This window comes from Pogoniulus pusillus, chromosome 25, assembly GCF_015220805.1.
Source record: "Pogoniulus pusillus isolate bPogPus1 chromosome 25, bPogPus1.pri, whole genome shotgun sequence".
NCBI classification, from domain to species: Eukaryota; Metazoa; Chordata; class Aves; order Piciformes; family Lybiidae; genus Pogoniulus; species Pogoniulus pusillus.
The window spans coordinates 12,054,820-12,077,167 of record NC_087288.1 but is presented as its reverse complement, the minus strand read 5'-3'; the positions used below and the strand labels follow the sequence as shown (position 1 = coordinate 12,077,167).

The 22,348-nt window shown below is 48.0% G+C and overlaps 1 protein-coding gene across 3 annotated transcripts in view; it reads right to left on the bottom strand.

The window, feature by feature from the left end:
* Positions 1-16,382, bottom strand: part of VASH2 (vasohibin 2) — a 36,306-nt gene extending 19,924 nt beyond the window's left edge. For 2 of the 3 annotated variants that reach the window (XM_064164487.1, XM_064164488.1), the window contains exons 1-3: positions 16,149-16,382; positions 10,117-10,205; positions 6,290-6,346 (exon numbers count right to left, since the gene is read on the bottom strand). In XM_064164487.1, the coding sequence (XP_064020557.1) occupies positions 6,290-6,346; positions 10,117-10,205; positions 16,149-16,253 (251 nt within the window). In that variant the 5' untranslated portion in view covers positions 16,254-16,382. Of the gene's footprint in view, positions 1-4,445; positions 4,597-6,289; positions 6,347-10,116; positions 10,206-16,148 lie in introns of those variants that run through there. The other variant, XM_064164489.1, reaches the window with a different exon arrangement.
* Between the last annotated feature and the right edge of the window lie 5,966 nt (positions 16,383-22,348).

Here is a 22,348-nt window from a genome sequence, read left to right as displayed (position 1 = left end):
GCTGCTGGGCTCTTCTCACAAGCCATCTGAGACAGAAGAAGGGGAAATGGCCTCAAGCTGAGACTGGGGAGGTTTAGATTGGACATTAGGAAGAAGTTTTTAATGGAGTGGTCAGGCACTGGAATGAGCTGCCCAGGGAGGTGGTTGAGTCACTGACCCCAGATACATTTAAAGGTTGTTTGGATGTGGTGCCAAAGGATATGGTTTAGGTGAATCTTGTAGAGTTACAGGTTGAACTTGGTGATCCTTAGGGGCTTTTCCAACCAGGATGTTTCTGTGATATTAAAACAAGCAAACAAAAACCCCCACCACAGCTAAATACTAAACCAAAGGGTTACTTCCTTTTAAAGTCTTCTGTACTCATACCCTTTCCCTGAAAAGAGCTTTGTAGACAAATGCCTCCTCTAAGGGAACACAACATCAAACAACAGTACTATGTTAAAAAAAGAAATTCTTTAACCTTCTCTAATAAAAAAAATCCATCTGAAATCATTAGAATCTGTTTTTCCCACACACTCAGCCTCCTTCTGTGTTTCTAAACCTTGTCCCGAGTGCGAATGGCAACACAGCTTTCACTGCTATTGCACCCTGTCACAGCCATTCCATGTCCCATTTATCTCAGTCAGAAATTATCTTTTCATCAGTAAACAACCATCCTTTACACTCTGCCTGTCATACAGAAGACAAATTAGTTTGCCTGTCTCCTACACGCTCACAATCAGACACAGAAATCCCACAGCTGGAAGCATGGAGCAGCACTGGTGAGGGCAGACAATGGGGCCCCTTTGTCCCCCACAGTGGCTCCTCAGTGCTGGTGGCAGCAGTAGCTGTTGCAAAGCCTTGTCTTCACCCAGAGAAGTATTACATGAAGACAATGCATGGGAGGTATCCATGTACAAGGTGATGGATTGAACTTTCAATCTTCTAACTCCAGGAGTGAAAAAAAAAGGCACAGCTGATTATGAATGCACACTACAAGCAGGAGAAGTGTGTCCAGCTGGTTGAGGGAGGTGATTCTCACTCTGCATCCCAATCCCACCTTGCAAAGCCTGGTCACTTTGTCCAGCTTGGACTGCAAAGCACATCTGTTAGCAGACAATCTCATCCACACAATAAACAAGCACTGACGTGAGCCAGAGATCACACATCTCAGCCAACAATCACTACTAAGGAAGAGCAAGTTATTAGACACCACTTCTAAGTGCCTCTTTTCATCAGGTTGGGCCCTTATGTTAAAACTTACAACCAAAACCCATACAAAAGCAAAGGGTTATCACAGCCACAACTTCTCCCTGACTGACAAAAGCTCTTACAATCTGGCAGAAGGGAACTATCAGAAACAAACTGTGCCAAACTAAATTCACATTGCCTATTGCTTAACCTGGAACTGCAGATAAACTCAAAAAAAGCTCCCACTTATCTTTTCTCCACCCTCCCCCTCTTGTTTATTCAGTATCTTTGCCTTCCCCCATTTCCAACAGGAGCACTTGTCCTCCCCACATACTCCAACAGCAGTATTAATGGAATATGACTGCCAGTTCTCTAAGTGATCTAAGATGAGTGATGGAGCATCCAGCCCATTTGAAAACAACTCATGACAGGCACTCTTTCACTCTTCCTTCTCCTGTTTTCTCTCATTTCCAAACTCTTACCATACTATCTCAGGTGACCAGAAAGTCTGCACAGTTAAACTTGTGAATGAAGATTTAAGGAAGACAGAAAATAAATTTAAAAACAACAACAACTTTAGGCAGGGTTTAGTTCTGGGATTTTCTCCAAATCTTTCCAGTTACATGGAAAGGTTCCACATAATATGGGTAGCTAACACAGCACTTGACAATCTCGTATCACAGACAGCTGGGAACTAGCCCAAAATCACCCTCTGTTCAGCCCCCAGTGAGCATGAGCAGTCCATCCCTTCCAGTAACTTGAGGGAGACTGATACAGACAAAGACAAGTATGCAGCTTCCCTCTTTGAGGCACTTACACAAATACCACAAGTCTGTCACGCAGCTCTCCATTTCAGATGACACTGAACTCTCCTGCTTCTAACAGGCTGTGTCTGGTTGCCTGGCAGAAGAGACCAACCCCACCTGGCTACAGCCTCCCTTCAGGCAGTTGTAGACAGCAATGAGCTCTGCCCTGAGCCTCCTCTTCTGCAGGCTGCACACCCCCAGCTCCCTCAGCCTCTCCTCACAGGGCTGTGCTCCAGGCCCCTCACCAGCTCTGGCGCCCTCCTGTGGACACCTTCCAGTACCTCAACATCTCTCTTGAATTGAGGAGCCCAGAACTGGACACAGGACTCAAGGTGTGGCCTGACCAGTGCTGAGTACAGGGGCAGAATAATCTCCCTTGTCCTACTGGCCACACTGCTCCTGATCCAGGTCAGGATGCCATTGGCTCTCCTGCCCACCTGGACACACTGTTAGCTCATATTCAGCTACTATTTACCAGCATCCCCAGGTCCCTTTCTGCTTAGCTGCTCTCAGCCACTCTGTCCCCAGCCTGTAGTGCTGCTTGGGGTTGTTGTGGCCAAAGTTTAGGACCCTGCACTTGGCCTTGTTCAGTCTCATCCCATTGGCCTCTTCCAGCGCATTTTCCACAACATTCTCCTTCCTCTTTGCTCATGTCAGGTATACAAAATCTCACTCTCCCGGGTTTTTCTAAGGCTCCTGGCAACATAATTCTTCCCAATAAAGCCAAGAGAGAAGCAAAAGGCACCAACAGAAGCAGAAGGAAGTAACACAACAGAGCAGCTACTGCCCTCATGAATCTTCTCAAAACCAGTTTGTTTCCATGGCCCATCACATGCTGAACATAGCACTGTATCTGTAACATTCTCCCTTTGTGCAAGAAAGCAGCAGATGTTCAAACTCCCTCTGCAGTCTATTGTTTGAAAATTACATGAGCCTGTTTTTCTTTACAGCCCCATCAGGGTTCCTTAATAACATGGGGTGTTGAAGCAGTATCATTTCCCAAGTCCCTTCCCACCTCTTCACTGTTGTTTTGTTGCATCACTCCCACCTGACTGCTTCTATCACCCTTTCTTGATTGCAGTCGATTGCCCATTTTATCTGCAGTCACAGAACCTCTCTTCATCTTCATATATTATGGTTCTGTGGTTCTTCGGCCCAGATTCCCCTAAGAAAGCCACAGAGTTCTCCAAGAGGACCACAGAGGTCAAGGAGTTGGACCATGGAAATTTTATTATTTCAATCCCATAAGTCTGCCACCACTTTATGAGTGGGCAGCAAAGCCAAATCTTTCTCTTTTTTCTCTCCCTTCCTTCAGCTCTCTGGAGGGAGTCCTTATCTGGTAAAATCCATGAGGGAGTAACCTGCATTTGGCCTTCAAAGCCACAGTGAATTTCTTGCTGTGCAATCAAGGCCTGTTTGGGGCTAGTGGGAGACAACAGGGTGGAAATGAGCACTGGGGTTTTGTGGTTCAGTTTAGTTGGTGGGAATTCTCATGTATCCTATGTCTGCATTAGGTGTTAAGCATTCTGTCCTGGAAGGCCAATAGGCCTATTAGATGTCCTGGCTTGCCCTACCCTTCTGCTGATGGGTCAGTAGAACTGAACTCCACACTATGTCCTTCACCTACCTAGTAGAAAAGGGTACAGCACAAAGCCTACCTGAAGTACACTACCCGAGGTATACTCTATTAGCAAAGCACTCTTAGAGCAGGGGCAGTGACGCCTGTGGATAGGGATCTCATGCAAACACAGCGATGCCAGGCAAGGTTAGACAGAGACAGGTTTTCAGACAGCTTGCCAGTACAACAGGAACACCACAGTTTGCAGGATCACATCTCTACCACCCTGACTCACACAGCCAACAGCAATCCAACTTTTGCAGAAGTGCTATCTGCAGTCTAGACAGATCCATGGGGCATCTGGCAGTCTAGAAGTTAAGTTGATAACTAGCAGTGTCTTTTTCTTAAGAGAGATTGTAAATACTGAACTACAGCAAGCCTGTATTCCTTAATGAGTTCCTATAGATAATTTACACTCTTGTTCCTAAGCACAGCCACGCATTTTTATCTGCTCATGCATCACACTGATGCTGACAGCAAATCTCTCTATCTAGTCCTTCCTCGTAATAAGACAACTCATTAATATGCCTAAGCTGCTTTAGGACACTTTCACATGAATTTATGAATATTCAATTTCCATCTAGTGCTCAACTTCTTTGTGTCCAGCCACTGCTGTCTTGAAGAGAGGCTGCCAAAGCTCCCACAACACTTAGCTTTGAGCCCTCGTATTATGAAATAGCAGTATGTTTAACATCAATAAACCACAACTCTGGGAACAGTCCAAACTATCAAGAGCCAGTGGCAACTGGAGGTGCTCAGCACCCTGCACAAATAGCACAAATACACGATTTGTCTTGCAGCAAGCGACACCTTTCACACCACAGAAACTTGCTCAGAGCAGTGCTTGTCACCTCAGAGCAAGATGCCTGTTGTTGTCATGCTGGAAGCAGATTTCTTGCAAAGTGGAACACATCTCCCAGGAAAAAAACTTGCAGGTGTGGGCAGTTTTTGAGTTCTGATGAAAACTGGCCTGGCAGCAGCAGAACAAATCACCAGGAACAACTGCAAGAGAAGATATCCGCAGCTGTTACAAACAGCCACACGCCCCAGATCAAGGAAAGGAAAGCCTTCAGGGACACCTCAACATTACAGGGCAGTCACCATGTTATCCACCTTCTCCAGGTTGAAGAATCCGTGACAGGGCAGGTTCTGGAGCCATATTCTAGTAAAACAATATCTGGGTAACCAAGCGTGCTCCTCACAGCCCCACTACACTCCAATCACTCCTGTCCATCAAGTCAAGAAAGGAACAAGCACAGGTCTTAGGACCTGACACTGCAAGACCAGCACATGCCACGTGCAGGCAATTGTCCCTGGCAAGCTAGCAGCAGCTGCCCCAAGGGTTTATACTATATCCAGGGGCACTCTCCTTAGTTCTACAGAAATTCTGCCACTGCATATCAAGTCACTCACAGAAGTTCTAACAGCGACAGTACAAGTCACACACAAATCCCCAAGCAAACACTGCAGCAGGTAAATAGAGAAAATGGCATCCTCTAGGAGAGGATCCAAAGCCAGAGGTACATCTCCAGCTGTGAGCACTGTATCAGCTCCCTTCCAAGAAAGAGTACTGTCCTTTTAAGTCAGGCTTTCATCCAGCCCAGGAGTACTCTGACCTTTTGAGTGGCGAATGCTGAGCACAATTCATTTTCATCTTCCACTTCCTTGGTGAAAATGAGATAAATTTAAAAATGAGTGACCAGCCTGAAAATTGGTTTAAGCTTCTACAAACCCATCCATGATTCAGAGTACAAGATTTTCTCTGAACAAGTTCCACCAGAGCAGTGAACATTACCTAGGGAAAGGCAGTGGGAAAGATTGCTTTCAACAAGGTGAAAACCTGAAGCACAAGAGCTGGGATGGAATTTAGAGTGACAGGACATTACATTAATGACAGGGAGCTGAGGAGAGCTAGACAGGCCAGTCTACAGCAGTAATTACATTCTCTTTTTCTATATTTCACCCTAAAATAAAAGCATGTTGACAGCATCACTTTCCACCCTGACCTGCTCATTTACAGAGTCCTATGAAAGAGCTGTCCCAAGTATGATGCAGTTCTATGCAAGGGTCTCTGCTGCCAGGCTCTCTGCACACATGTTCAGACTTGTGTTGCACAACTCATCCCAAGCCAGTGCGTGAGTCCATCATGTGAAAGGAACAACAAAATGAACAGCAACAGGAGAAGCATGGCCACAATCTCAATTATCTGTTGTGAACCTCCAGGGGAAAGGACTGTGACTGAGATGTCACAATTCCCACAGTGTTTTGCACAGCTGATCTCCTACCATCAGCAGAGGGAGAGCACAAGCAGAGTATCAGGACCTACACATTTCCCATAAAACCAGCCCATAGATTCATATTTCATAGATTCATAGCCCAGCCCTCCCAACATCAACAAGCACGAACGAGGAGTTTCAGCAGCTCTCTTCAGTCAGCTTTGGCCCTCAGCTATGCAGCTCCTGGGCAAAACCAGCCCTTTCACTCATTGCTTCTTAATGGGTCCATTTGCCACCTGCCAGCAAGCTGGGACCCACCCCATAAAGGCAGAAAGAAACAGAGTTTTGGCCCTGTCAGAGGTACACAACAGGAAGAAGACAACCCCCCTGCGCCACGGTGCAGCCATGTTTAAGTGCCCAAGGTGATTGTCTAGCATAATGTGGGACAAGGGCACCAGACCACTTCCTGAGACACTTACCCACTCAGAGGTCTGGATTTTCTAATCTCAAAGAACTGTGTTCCTGTGTGATTGTATCTGAATTTTGTCTATTAAAGGAAAGTAACTTGAACAGTCAAGCAATAAAACAGCAATAATCATGCAGTCAATCTGTTTTGATTTCCTGTTGAAACAAAACACAAGTTGTAACAGCCACTGACTCTTAATACAGATGAAAACCTGGCATGTGAAATAAAGCAATGCTTTTCACTTCTCTTTTAATATGACATTAACTGGCAGTAGGTCAAAGGATCACAGGATATTAGGGGTGGGAAGGGACCCAAGGAGATCATTGAATCCAACCCCATTGCCAGAGCAGGACCACACAATCTAGCTCAGATCACAGAGGAACCCTTACAGAAAGGCCTTGAAAGTCTCCAGAAGAGACTCCACAACCTCTCTGGGGAGCCTGATCCAGTGCTCAGCCCTTGTGCTGAGGTAGAACCTCTTGTGCTACAACTTATGCTCATTGCTCCTTGTCCTATAAGAGGGAGCAAATGAGCAGAGTCTGTTCCCCCTCTCCTGACCAGGCCTCAGATGTTTATAAACAGTTATTAAATCCCCTCTCAGTCTTCTAGTCTAAAAAGTCCCAATTCCCTCAGCCTCTCCTCGTAAGCCATGCCCTCCAGTGCCCTAATCGTCCTCATAGCCCTCTGCTGCACTCTCCCTAACAGATTCCTGTCCCTTTTAAATTGGGGAGCCCAAAACTGAACACAGCATTCAAGACGAAGTCCCACCAGGGCAGAGTAGAGGATACACCCCAGGATCCCTCTGGCCTTGGCCACAAGGGCGCATTGCTGTCCCATGGTTAACTTGTTATCCACCTGCACTCCCAGGTCCCTCTCTACAGCACTAAGAAAAAAAGATTGCCAAAAACATTTATATCTGGCACTGAAAGGTTATGAATTCTCTTTTCTTTTAAGGCCCACTCACTATTACATTACAATTGGGAAAAAAAATCTCCCATTTGGGCAAGAGAAAGTTTTTTGTAGTCTACCCAAACCAATCAATAACATTCATGGCTTGAAAGAACTTATTTCCCTTGTAAGCTTTTAACTCAGTCAGCCACACAGCTGCATATAACCTGTAAAACAAAAGCCTACCAAGTGCATCCATTTACACCCTGGAGACATACACAATTTTCTAAAACAACCCCACCAAACAAAACAAAGCACCTGAAATGGAGCTGTTCAAGGCAAGACTGGACGTGGCACTTGGTGCCATGGTCTAGCCTTGAGCTCTGTGGTAAAGGGTTGGACTTGATGATCTATGAGGTCTCTTCCAACCTTGGTGATACTGTGAAATGTAAATAACCAGGTAAGAGCAATTAAAGAACATTCATTAACACTAGGAGCACAGTAGAAAAGTTTATTGCAAAGGATGCCAACAGTCATACACCAACCAAACCTCAACGCCACTTGCCTACAAGCACTAGCTGCCATGCACCACCAAAAGCAGCCTCTTCCATGCTCCTTGAGCATGGCTGTTCAAGCAATATGCAGTAAATCATATCAAGAAACCAACCTGCCCAGTGAAAAAATAACAACCAAAAAAGGAAGGAAAACAACAACCACCACCAGAACACAAAACAAAACACCCAAACCCGTAAAATCACACCATCCACTTACTTTTGATGCATTATTTTTGCAGTTGAAACTATTCCCCAGCCTAGTTCACAATGTTCACAAGAACATTCACGCCAGCAGAACTGAGATGGTCACCCCAGGGCAGAAACAAGTGACCCCATGGAGGCAAAGGGTACCTTGCAAGACACAAATAGCACAGCTGCTGTGTGCATAACCACTGTCTAAATAAAACTCCAGCTCACCCCAGGATGCTCTGAACTAACTTCAGAAAGAGTTCAGAGTCCTCCAGAAACAAGGCTTTGCTTCCCTCCTGCCTTAGAAATCGAATTCATGAGGCTCTGAACAAAGCATAAAACCTATTCTACCTCTCAAAGGCAGCCCAAATCATAGAATACAATCAACCAGCTTGGAAGACACCTCCAAGATCATCCAGTCCAACCCAGCAACCAGCCCTAGACAATCAACCAGACCATGGCACTAAGTGCCCCAGCCAGGCTTTGCTTCAGACCTCCAGGGACGGCAACTCCACCACCTCCCTGGACAGCCAATGCCAATCACTCTCTCTGCCAACAAATTCCTCCTAACATCCAGCCTAGACCTCCCCTGGCACAACTTGAGACTGTGTCCTCTCATTTTGTTGCTGGTTGCCTGGCAGAAGACACAAACCCCATCTGGCTACCTTCTCCCTTCAGGTAGTTGTAGACAGCAAAGAGGTCTGCCCACAGCCTTCTCTTCTCCAGCCTGAACACCTCCAGCACTCTCAGCCTCTCCTCACAGGGCTGTGTTCCAGGCCCCTCAACAGCTTTGGCGCCCTCCTGTGGACACCTTCCAGTACCTCAACATCTCTCTTTAATTGAGGAGCCCTGAACTGGACACAGCACTCAAGGTGTGGCCTGAGCAGTGCTGAGTACAGGGGCAGAGTAACCTCCCTTGTCCTGCTGGCCACACTGTTCCTGATGCAGGCCAGGATGCCATTGGCTCTCTTGGCCACTTGGGTACATCCGACTTTGAAGCTTTTCTGAACACAGGCCCCAGTCCCATGCCTAAAGCTATGTAGCAGAGTGCAGGATTTCACAACCACTGAGGTAAGGGAAATATAAGTTCTGGAGCTCTGTGTTGCCTCCTTTTTGACACAATCCCAGTGAGCAGTAAGCCTCTCAGGCCAACATGCAGAAATGCACCATCCCCCTGCAGAACTGGCTGGCCTCAGCCTCCCTCCTACTCCCAACAGCAGCTGCAGCATCTCCAAACCCTCCTGCCACTTTGATCCCAACCACAACTCCCCAACAGGCTAACCACGCTTGCTATTTTTAGATGTTCTTCCAGCTGCCACACATACACTTTTTTAACCCCTGTTAGAATTTTACACTCATTCCTCATCCCAGCTGCTCCCCACACAGATACACACACACATACACACCTAAAAAGGAGGAGTTTAGAAAAAACAAAAATAGAAAGAAGAGCAGCATCTGAGCCTGCAATTGTCTCCTCCAGTATTATTATCTGTCAGTTATTAGTTGCCATCCCTGGAGGTGTTCAAGACAAGACTGGATGAGGCACTTAGTGCCATGGTCTAGTTGATTGGCTAGGGCTGGGTGCTAGGTTGGACTGGATGATCCTGGAGGTCTCTTCCCACGTGGTTGATTCTATGACCCAATAACAGGAAGGATAAATAGACATGTTCACCCCTGATGAACCCCCCAGGCAAGGTGGGACATCTAGAAAAGAAGACTCTTCTGGTCAGTTCCTGTGTCACAGGCAAGCCTGCCCACTGCGATGTCAGCACAGCTATTTGTGAACTCCCATCCCAATGGGAAGCATTCCCTGGCAAGCTAAGCATGTAGGTAGTCCTCAGGGAGATTACAGGGGCTGCTAGAGCAAAAGCAGAAAAGGTTTCTCCAAACATCATCTCTCCCTCAGTTACTTAACATGATATCATATTATTTCTCCTGGCATCACAATTCTATCACAATATTGTCATAAACCAACTTCAAAACAAGCATTTCTGCTCCCACCAGTGCAGTTAAATGCTTCACTATCATTTAATTACATCTCCCAGAGGATTCCTGTGGCAAGCTCAGTGCTGTAGGTGCTATCACAAATCCTTTCACCTTCAAACGCTCCCAAGCCCTCACAACTAGTTAGCACTTTGGTAAAGTCCCTGTCAGCTCATGCCAGGCATGTTAGCCTTCCCTCTGGTGACCATGTGCTGGAGAAGGATACTGCAGCATCTTCATGTAGTTCTGTATTGCTTGGAGCCATTCTGGGATTGACATGGAGAGCTTGTAGTTTGGCACTGGAGGCACTGAGGGCTGGACACAGAGAAAGAAAAAAGAAAAAGAGGTTAGTCAGGTTCCCACTCCCTGCAGAGCAGATAAGTGATTTACTTCGGCAGCGGCATGCGCTTAGTGCAATGCAATGTGGCAGCACAGATGGCTTAAACTCCACGGGAACTTAAGCATCAGGGGAAGTCCTCTGCCTGCCAGCACGGGCTGCCCATGCACCAGAGCCAGTTCCAGACCCATCCCTGCTGGAGTGGAGAGGCCCCATCCCGGCAGACTGCTCATTGTTGCCACCATCATCCCCCAAATGCCACCCTATGCCAGCAGGCAGTTCAGCACAGAGTCTCAACAGTTCCCATTTTTATCCCTCTAGCACAAGGCAGATTGGATAAGAGGAGTCCCAGCACTGCCTCTGCTGTCCTTCCTTCCCTGAGAAGTCATTTCGAGGCTAGTATTTGTTTTCACAGCCTCACAGGATATTTGGGGTTGGAAGAGACCCAAAGAAATCATCAAGTCCAGCCCCCCTGACAGAGCAGGACCACACAATCTAGCTCAGGTCACACAGGAACACATCCAGACAGGCCTTGAAAGTCTCCAGAGAAGGAGACTCCACAAGCTCTCTGGGGAGCCTGTTCCAGTGCTCTGTGACCCTTGCAGTAAAGAAGTTCCCCCTTGTGTTGAGGTGGAACCTCCTGTGCCACAGCTTACATCCACTGCTCCTTATCCTGACCCAGGGTGCAAGTGAGCAGAGCCTGTCCCCATGCCCTCAAATATTTATAAACATTGATTAAATCCCCTCAGTCTTCTCCAGACTACAAAGCCCCAGGTCTCACAGCCTCTATCACAAAAGAAAGATAAAAGGAGACAAGGATCCCAGGCTGTGTAAAACATTCTGCTGGGCAGAAAGTGCCTGATACCTCAAAGACCACCTGGGACCCAGATAATTAGTGATTTAAAGACACTTAAAGACATAGACCAGCACATGAAGGCATGTTGCCAAAATCTTGTAAGACATCTGCTTGTGCCTAAGCACTTTAAGAAACAGAGCCCTCAATCCATATTTAATCCTCACAGCTCTGTGGCTCCTGAGCCTGTAATCACACAGGAAAGGGCCATGGCCATCTCCCAGGTCTCTATTTCAGCTACAAGCCTAGAAAATACAGTTAGTAAATGTCCAAGGGGGGGATGTGGCTAAAAAACGCTAGTACGACTCCCACAAATGTAACAGAGGAAAGAGTTGATGCCAGTACAAATGTAGACTCGAATTCAGGAGCCAGCAACTTGGGCAGCCACGGTACAATGTGCCTGTGGGCATCTGCAGCCCAAAAAGGCTGTTTCAATAGCTTGGAATCATAGAATGATGGAATCACAGAATCAGACAGGGTTGGAAGGGACCACAAGGATCATCTAGTTCCAACCCCCCTGCCATGCACAGGGATACCTCACACTAGATCAGGCTGGCCAGAGCCTCATCCAGCCTGGCATTAAACACCTATAAGGATAAGGCTTCACCCATCTCCCTGGGCAACCCATTCCAGGCTCTCAGCACCCTCATGGTGAAGAACTTCCTAGCATCCAGTCTGAATCTACCCATTTCTAGCTTTGTTCCATTCCCCCCAGTCCTACCACTACCTGACATTCTAAAAAGTCCCTTCCCAGCTTTCTTGTAGGCCTTCCTACGATACTGGATGGTCACAATAAGGCCACCTCGGAGCCCTCTCCTCTCCAGACTGAACAGCCCCAACTCCCTCAGTCTCTCCTCACAGCAGAGCAGCTCCAGCCCTCTGATCATCCTCATGGCCCTTCTCTGGACACCTTCCAGCACATAATGTAGTAGAGGAAACATTTGAGCTTAAAGACCATAAAGCGAGATGCGAGTGGTTTACATACCACACCTCATGTCAGCCTTTATAGACGAGCAAGTTTAGGCAGCATGGGGATGCCTCTGCCACACAAGACTTTCCTTTCCAGTTCTCACCTCCACTTAAACAGAGATTGTGCGTTTGCTCTCAGAGAGCAAGCCCTGATGATCCCAAGGCAACCAAACCCCAGCTTTCGCTACATGCAGCTGCTTACTACAGTCAAATAGTAAATACGCCTTAGAAAAGGAAAAAAAGCCAAAGCAGAGCCTCCCCCATTGCTGGCACAGAAAACTGCGTGCCCAGTGACAAGCCAACAGATGGCCAGGCCCCAGCTCGCAGCTGCCATCCCCCGCACCGCACGGCAGACAACCGGCGCACCTGCGCACACCTCTCTCCTCAGCACTGGGAGTTACAAGCCAGGCTCATTAGCACTTCTTCATCACAATTTCCACGCCTAAGCTCTTCATTAGAAGCAATTTTTTTTCTTTTTTTTTTTTTTTTTTTTTTTTTTTTTTTTTTTTTTTTTTTTTTTTTCTTTCCAAGTTCATTCTTTCCATCCTTAGTCCCTTTGGTCTGGACAAATTATTCACCTGTCCCTCCCAGCACTAAGGTAGGCACCAGACAGGGCTTGAGTCTTCAGAGCAGCAAGCAGCTGAAAGGGGGAACGAAGGCAGGGTTGTGGAATCACTCTAGAGGGGGTCGTTTCTGTTCCAGTATAAACACTCCTTCTCTTTGAAGAAACTCTAGGTGCATGAACTGTGCTTACACAACACGTCAGGGCAATGAGAGTCCCAGTTAGCAAAGTCTGGCTGCTGCAGCACTCCTTTCCCAGCCCTCTGCAGAATGGAAGCCCTTGCTGTCACCCAGCTCTGGGACAGGACTGAATCGATGTGGAAGGATGCAGCCCTTGCCGTCACAGCAGCCACTCTCACCATGGAGGCTGGGTTTGGACCTCCAGGCAACATGCTTCCCCCATCTCCACCAGCCACCAGGGCACACTCAGGTAAAAAGAAGGAGGGTTTTCCCAACGGCCGGCACGTATCCCATCACCTGTCTGTAAGTTATCTCAGCAGGGCTGCCAGGGTGCCCAAGTCCCTCCAGATCACAGGCAATGAGGGTGAATCAGACATCAATTTCCTCCCATACAGCACACTGCTCTGCTCCTTACAGTGCCATGTGCACAGTACATGGCACCATGCCACTAGCCAGTGGACATACATCCATCCACCACTCCCATTCTCTCCAAATACAACCTTTTTTTTTCCCAAAAAAAATCCTGCTTTGACTGCAGGAGCACTGATTCTGGGCACCTGGCCAGCACAGAGCAGAAACCAGGGCTGCAGCATATCACAAAGGAAGGAAAATGCCATGCTGCTGTGGTTGAGGCTGCAGCCCTCCAAGCAGTTGGTGCACAGCCCAGGGTAGCAGTCAGGAGCCAGTGAGCATCTGTAGTGGGGTGCCAGAGGTGCCAAAAGGAAATGCAAACACAGCACTATGAATTCAAACATGGGCCATGAATTCCTAAAGTGGGCCTCCAAGCACTGGTAGCTCCAGACCACTGCACTGCAGTGCAAAGCCCTGTAGAAGAACTGGACATAGTTATTCTGGGGCTGGGAACTCTATCATCTCAGGTCACCACAAGCATCCTGTCTGAAATTCATCTTGTCTAACTTCTCTGTATCTCATCTGATGACCAGAAAGTCATTTTCTGCTAGCTTGCCCTGTAAATATGCTGTTACTTTAGACAGATGAAGCTGGCAGACTAGGGCACTCAAAGCTGGCAGAAGGTTTCATTTCTAAGTATCTCCACGTAAGGACTGCACAGACTTTACAAACCTGGAGCCCACACCCTTCCCAGAGCTCAACTCAAAAGTCAGATATAGGGAGTGCAACTGAAGGACCCCTTAGGTTCTGAAATTGCCCTCCTTGCAGATAAGCTGACTTTTCATGGAGACACTTCCTCGGGGGAGAGATGCAGCCCTGCAGTCCTGTAGTTTGCTTCCCTTCCAGTAAGAACAACTTTGCCAAGACAGTAAGAAGCTACTTACTGCCTTGCAAATTATGATCGCTGAGACTAATACCAAAATGATTAGAGCAATCAAGTGCAGCTTCTTGGGGAGAGGATGAAAGCTCTCTCCCATCATTAGGGATTAAGAACAGATCAGATGCAAAAATGGAGCAGCTGCACACACCACTCGCTCAGCTTCCAGCAACTGCCGATGGAAGCGGATTATAAACTATCTTCTCTCAGGCACAAGTTTCCCTCATCACTCCTGATCAGCACTACCTTGTCTTTTGCAGGGTGCAGCAGCACAAGCCACTTTAAAAAGCTATACCATCATTTAACAAACAACCTTCCACTCACAGTTCTACTCTGACCCAGCAATTACAATCACAAGTTTATCAACCCACTACCACTTTGTAGCAAACAAACTTGCTCCTAACCTTAATCTGCTCATCTCAGCTGTGTTGAGGACTATGTCGTCCTCAAACAAGCCTCTGACCTCAGAGGTCACAGGCCTAGCCAGCAAGAGCTAATTAGTCACAGGTGACACCAGACCCTTCTGCCCTTGAAGATGTTGGTCACTGTGGCAGGAAGGAGATAGAGAAAAAACCTCTTACAGTATGCTCGAGTGATCAGCAACTAGTAACTAGAAACAAAAGATACAGCCAAGCAGATTGCAAAGCATTTTTCCTCCTGCCCTGCTTCAGTACACGCCACACTAAATCGGCCTTGTGTTTCATGAAGCACTGAGGAAGCATCCATGGACAACGCTCTCTGAGGCACTCTGGCAGGCAGCACACCCAGCACGTTAGGAGCCACTGGCATGTCTCTTACCATCTGCTTTGTCAGTCACTACAGATACCACCAGTAAAAGTTACGTGTTTTGCAGATAGGAATTAAGGGAAAGAAATCAAGTCCAATACACGCTTTGCCATCTCTTAACACTGAACAGATCTTCAGGTTCTTTAGTGTAAGCTGGTCATGCTGCTGAAAAAAGAAGTTTCTGCCCCTGCATTTCTACCTCAAGCACTCGTGCAAGTACGAGATGAAGCACAAACAAACCCTGCACAACCAGATTACTCTTTATCTGGACCTGCTGCTGTACCAAAACAAAGACTGGTGCCAGCACAAGGGAAGCAGGGGGACAGAAATAGATCTCCCCTTTTGCACTTACACTGAACTAAACACTGCAGAAGACAGATGAAAGGCCTTTTCAGCCTGCATCTTATTTGACAAGCACATTCACAAGACAGCCCCACTCAATGCACTTCCAACTTTCCCATGAACAGAGTTTTTCTCCTTTCTACTCCACATAAAGAACAAGCATACATATCACTGACAACCAGGGATGTGATAGTGCCAGCCAAACCACCTCACATCAGCAAATAAAAGGTACAAAGCAACACCAGACCCAGGGGTCAGATGAGATTAATGCTGCTTGGTGGGAGGAGCAAATCAAGCCAAAGCCGACAGCAGTAAAGATACTGTGATCAGTAACGTAGCAGTGGTGAGGAGCCTTTAAACACGAGCAGACAACATTTTATTTGCGGCCCCGATGAAAAAGGCTTGGGTCAGGCAGAACTGCTCGGACCTTGTATTGAAGAAACATACAAAACAAAGGCGTTTGGAATCTTTCCACGTGCTGAAAACTAAATGTTTGAGTTCTAAATCCTTTACTGCGAGAGCAAGGCTGTGTTTCAAGAAATGATTGTGTTCCAGTGAGCTGAGCAAAATGTACTTTATAAAGCACAAAGGACTTCATTCAGTCGCTCGAAATTTAATGCCTGTTTTCCTCTTTTTCCTCCCGAAAATAAAACAGTAATTTTCTTTCTACTTGTTTCCCGAGACACCAGCTTCATCTCCTGAACATCCCGCAGCACACACTCCAGTGCCCTGTTTTGTCTATTTCCAAACACCAGACGCTTCAGCCTTGCCCTCTCAAGGGCCGAGAGCATCCTCGGGGCCGAGGCGTGACCCCCTGCCCAGCCCCTGTGCATCCCCGTCTCCTCGCCGCCCACACAACCCGGCAGCCGCGAGGTGCCCAGGTTAAGGGTTTGCGGCACCCTCTCTTTTGGTAAGGTAGAAAGACCGAGAGCTTCGCCTTACCCGGGCCAGGCGCGCTGCACTCCGGATGGCCGCCACCACGGCTCCGCCGTCGGGATGCACCCGCTCCACGTGCCCCCACATCCGCTCCCACGTCTGCCCGTCCATGGGGAAGCCGCTCTTGTTCACCAGGAACAACGACCCGCCATCCCGCTGCTCCTCTTCCTCCGAGCCACCGCCGCTCCCGCCGCCCGCCGCCCGCGGCTGGGCGCTCCGCGACCGGCCCCCCGCCTTGCCGGCCGCCGCACGGCGGGCGCTCCCAGGGCCGCCGGCTCCGCCCGCTGCCGCACCCGTCATGGCCCCGCGGCCATGCCCGACCCCGGGCGCTCCGCGCGGACCGCTGTCCGGAAGTGCCCTGTGGCTGTGTCCCCACTATATATATATATATGTGCTATATATATATATATGTGTGTGTGTGCGTGTATTATGTGCGTGTGTAAGCGACCCCTTCCTAGCGGCGAACGCCCGCCAACCGGGCAACCCTGCAGCTTGCCCGCCTCGGGCGCCGCGACCCGGCCCCAGCCGCGCTGAGGGCGCGCCCCGCACCGCGCTCCATGCCGCCGCCTCACCACGCTACCGGCCACCCGCCGGCCCTCGGCGCCGTCCCATTGGCGGCCTCAACAAAGAAGGGCGGGGCTCGAAGGGCGGGCCGAGCCGTGACTGATGGGGACACTTGGCGGGAGGCGCCACCTGCTGGGCGGTCCGAATGGCGGGAGCCAGGCGGTGCGGAGGGAGCCCTTTTGGCCCGCAGCTGCCCGCCCTGCCGTGCGCGTCTCGGTCCGCGCTGCGTGAGAGGAGCCTGAAGATGAGACTCTTCTGGGAGATATCTGGGCTGTTCCATTCTTCCTAATGGAGCTGAAAAACTGTTTGTTAACCACTGAGTGTCACTATGATAGAAGCTTGAAGGTGAGGGCTGTCAAGAAAGGTTGTCCGGTGAGCTAAGGAGTGCCCCAGACCTGAGGGCAGTCCCACTCCTGGGACGAGCAGCTCCGGTCTTATTGCAGCCTCCCTTTGCCAGGGCCGACTCACACGCTGGTGCTTGTCGGTCTAGCAGTCAGAGCGCTGGGTGCCCACCTCCTGAGTAGGAGGAAGGGTAGTCACAGAGCATCTTTTCTCTTGACTGTTTCGCTGCCACATAGCCTGCCAAAGGGCCAGTTCCCTGCTGCATCCTAGCCCCGTGGTATGCCTGGAACTTATCAGGAGCTTAAGAGAGGACCAGAGAAAGACTCTTCCATCAACAAAAGCAAACTAAGGGCTTTGGCTTACACAGTTTGCCCTGTGTGAGTTTGCAGTACAGGAGTATTTGGTCTACAGAGAGTCCCCCAACCTCGCTGCTGAATGTGGGGCTCAGTGTGGAAATGGCAAGGCAACCTGAGAGAAGGAAAGGTCAGAGTGGGTTTAGATCTGCTGTGAAGTCTTCACCTTCTCTGTTATGTCCTGCACTTCCCTAATGATCAGGTAAACACTGCAAGTGGGGGGCAAATATGTTCCCGTTTCTATGAGAGGCAATCTGCATCCCCTGGCTGAGTGCAGTCCTAACGAGACTGCACATCAGCAAATGTGAGGGCAAAGAGATGAGCTCCAGATGGGAGCTGGTAAAGTGCACAGATCTAGAGTGTGCAGATGGCTGCAGCCATGGAGGAGAGGACTCTTGAGGAGCAAAGGAAGCCACAGGCAAGGCAACATGAAGAAAGGAAGGCTAAGAAAGTCTGCAAGTTTGCTGGAGCATACTCAAGGGGAAACATGAAAATCATTCAAACCTCCATTTTAGGACTACCTGGGACTATGCTCCTGGTGGCAGCAATGTGTGAGCAAGGCAGCCTGCATGTGAGCAGGGGCAGGCTGTATGTCACAGGGCCTGGAGCACTGGGATTGTGCAGCAGAAAATCATCAAGGATGTTGGCAGTCAAGTCCCAGAGCCTTGTTCACTGTTGGAATATGCAACTATGGTGAGGCTGCCACAGCCTCACTCAGTGCTGCTCCACTGCCTGAAGCATCTAGGAACTCTCAGATCCTGCTTTCCTGTGCCCAACTACTTCTTAGCCACCCTTGAAGTGTGAAGAACACAGTGATGCTACAGGGCTTACAGTTTAAAGCCTTCTGCATGCTCCATGCCAGTTGGAAGGACTGTTTCTGGCAAGACAGTTAGGACAAAGTTGAGACACCACAGTCCTCCTTCATGCAAATTGAACACCCAGAGGCCAGGTGGTACATCTAAGGGCAGCTATGGGATGGACAAGCAAGGGAAAACTTAGCTCCTGAAGCTCACAGCAACTTTGAAACAACAGCCTAAAAGAATAAAAGCTGAATCTTCAAGTCCCTACAGCTAAGGTAAAACCTCAATTACCTTCTTCTTAGCTATAAATTAAGAGTAAAAATAGAAGAATGCTGCCTCATTTTAGCTGAAGTCCTCCCCAGTAACAGCAGAGTAGGATATGCAGCACACCCCACTTCATCCCCCCAGCATCCAATGTCTTCCATCATATGGGACCACCTCATCTTGATATTGTCACTATTAGTAGAGTGTTGTTCCTTGTTTTTTTCACAGCTCTTCTTCTGCCCTTTCCCTCTCACCCAGATTAGGTGCCTAACCTCTGCCTTTTGATTCTGAAATCCAATTGCTTTGTGTGGAGGTACCTTTCTAAAGGCAGCTCTGAATAACACCTTGAACCCACAGTCTTGTTCCTAACACGGAGTTTGTTGCTACCACAGCTGCTTTCTGGGTCAAAGGAAGTAATTTGATCATAAAATCATGTAAGAGGGTTTTAACCTTCATTATTTCCAATTGCAGACTAATTTAAATGCAGCATTTGAAAGGCCCTGCAGTGCAATTACACAACCAACTGCGGGAAAATTACTAGCTCTTAATTGTACTATGGCAGCAAGGTGATATCAGCATTGGCACTTCTTCCAAGATTTCTTCTCCAAAAGTGCCATCTCTGTCCCTCTTCCAGTGAGTTCTTTGGGACCAGAGAATGCTCTCACACATGGGTATTCCCCACTGGGTACAGTTTCAATACTTTTATTATAGCTTAAACACTAAAACCATCATGAGAAAGGTATACACATGATATCTATGGCCCACCTGCTACAGCCACAGGGAGAAACTACAGCGCTGAGTAAGACATGACAAACAATCCTGAGTAGCTCTATTGATCAAAGGGCAGCCTATAGTCACCCTATCTCTCTGGCCAGCAGAGCTCCTGAGATGCGTAGCTAGCAGAGCTGCTTGGCTGCAGTCTCAGCAGGTCAGCGTCCCCACCAGGAACTGCACCAGCACGGTGATCAGACTGGTGCTGCTCCAACTCGCCTACCCACGCTCGGTTTAGATGTGTTCAGAATTCTCTGACCTGTGTCCAGTGCATCCCAGAATTCTCAACCAAGGAGAACCAAACTCCTCCTTTATTTTGGAATCTGCTCCATACCATCTTTCCCTACTGCTCATGTGCACACCTGCAAGCCCTGCTTCCCCTGGATCTTATTTTTAGTAACCTAGTGATTGTCAGCTCGTTGTAACTTCTGATCTACAGTTGCCCCTACAAGGAGTCCCCCTAGCCCTTTTTCCAGCATTCACCTTTTTGCACACAGTGAGGCATTCAGCCCTACTGCATAGCAAACCCTAACTGGCCTGTGATATTCCACATGTGCAGAGACAATTTATGTATTTATTTGGAAAAACACTTCCTCTGTTACCCATTGCTTCCAAGCAGCCCTTCTTGCAGTGCAGGTACTAGGAATGAGCAGGAGAGTGTTGGAAGGGACCACAAGGAACATCTAGTTCCAAGCCTTGGAATTTAGGTGCTGTATGAAACCAGCAGAGAGAAATGCATGATACATTGTTCTCAGTGCCACGGCACAAGATAATCATCATGACACTGATGATTTCATCAAATAGTTTTTGATCTAAAGCATCACTTCAAGCACCCCTAAAAGGTAGGACTCTGCAAATTAAGATTCCCCTCTCTAGAGAACAATGAGTGAACAGTTGTCAACACACCACATAAGTATCTGAAGGCAAGTGTAGAGTTCAAACATTGTGGCCATTTAAAAACCTTCAACCTCTTAAAGAAATTACAATTACCTAAAAGAGAATAACACAAGGAGGACATGGAACTGTTGGAGTGAGTGCACAGGAGGGCCACTAAGATGCTCAGAGGGCTGCAGCAGCTCTGCTGTAAGGACAGCTGGATTGTCCACCCCTGACTATTTTATCTATGCACATTACTACCTGGAACGAGTAACACTCTATCACTTGCCAGATTTGGATACATAGACCCTGCTCCCAGCTGTAGAATCACAGAGTGGTTTTCGTTGGAAGGGAACTCAAGGATCATCCAGTTCCACACCCTGCCATAGGCAGGGACACCTCCCACTAGAACAGGCTGCTCAAGGCCTCATCCAACCTGGCCTTCAACACCTCCAGGGAGGGAGTAGCCACAGCCTCCCTGGACAACCTGTGCCAGTGTCTCACCACCCTCACCGCAAAGAACCCTTGCCTAACATCTACTTTGAATCTCCCCTCTGCCAGTTTAAACCCATTCCCCCTTGTCCTGTCATTACAAGACCTTGTCAATAGTCCCTCCTCAGCCTTCCTGTAGGCCCCCTTCAGATACTGGAAGACTACTATAAGGTCTCCTCAAATCCTTCTCTTCTCCAGGCTGCAGAGCCCCAACTCTTGTAGCCTGTCTGATCATAGAGGGGATATGGAGCCCCATATCTCTCAATTACCTGAGGTAGTTTCTGGTGTTTTCTCTCAAGAAAGACTTGAGCATCTACAAAACAAACAAACAGAAAACCACACAACAAAAAGAACTTCATGGCAATAATAACATGCTGCTTGTTTCTTCCCAGCTGTAGAAATATCTGAGTACCTAAACACTGCAGTGCTAAATGGGGATACAGCCTGCAGCTTCCATTTACTGTAAGACAAATGTGACCCTACAGTCCTGGCTGCAAAATGAAGAGCCCACCTGAAAACACAAACTGCTATTGACCTGGGTGTTAGTGTTGTTTCAGAGCAAAAAAACTTGTTTGCTGTGCTGTGAAGAATCTCTTACACCAAAACAGCTGAGCTAATCCCAGTTCTGTAGAGAAGGAAAATTAAAAGCAAAACAACCCCCAAGTATTTTCTTAGTGACTCTACTTTCTTTGAAGTGGGTTTCTCAAACTTAGGTGGCTCGCAGCTATGCGCTGGGCTAAACATCTGCAGAGTGATCTCAGGGGTCCTACTGTGCTCCCACTGAAGACAACTCTCTAAAAACAAATGTTGGGCCATGACCAATTGTAACACTTTGTTCTATCTTCTGCAAGAAATTATTCCACTCTTTCTTTCTCCCCAGATAATGGTTCTACAGCAGAGGGCTTTATTAAAATAATATTTGCACTACTCTTCAGGAGCTGCCTTTGGCTTGTTCTGCTTTAGGGGTTAACTGCACTTTCTTTAACTCACATACCTTTCCAAAGCAACAGAGGAAAAATCACTGTGCTAGAGCAGTGCAACTCAATTACTGATGCTAATACTTTAATTCCACAGCCTGGGAAATTTTCTAAATCAATCCTCCTGTGAAGAATACATTTATATGCTCAGCATACATGCACTGTGCACACACAAGCATGTGTTTGTTAATGGCACAGTATATGACAGAATCACAGAATGTTAAGGGTTGGAATGGACCTTGGAAGATCACCTACTCCAAACACCCTGCCAGAGCAGGATCACCAACAGTAGGGTACAAAGGAATGCATCCAGGTAGGTTTTGGATGTCTCCAGAGGAGACTCCACAACCTTTCTGGGTAGCCTGTTCCAGTGTTTTGTCACCTCCATGGTGAAAAGGTTTTTACTCATGTTTACATGGAACTTCCTCTATCCAGCTTGCCCCCATTATCCCTTGTCCTAGCATTGGACATCACTGAGAAGAGCCTGGCTCTGTTCTCCCAACACTTACCCTTCACATAGAATCAGCCAGGTTGGAAGAGACCTCCAAGATCATCCACTCTAACCTAGCACCCAGCCCTATCCAATCAACTAGATCATGGCACTAAGTGCTTCATCCAGGCTTTTCTTGAACACCTCTACGGATGGTGACTCCTCCACCTCCCTGGGCAGCCCATTCCAATGCCAATCACTCTCTGCCAACAACTTTCTCTTAACATCCAGCCTAGACCACCTCCAGCACGACTTGAGACTGTGTCCCCTTCTTCTG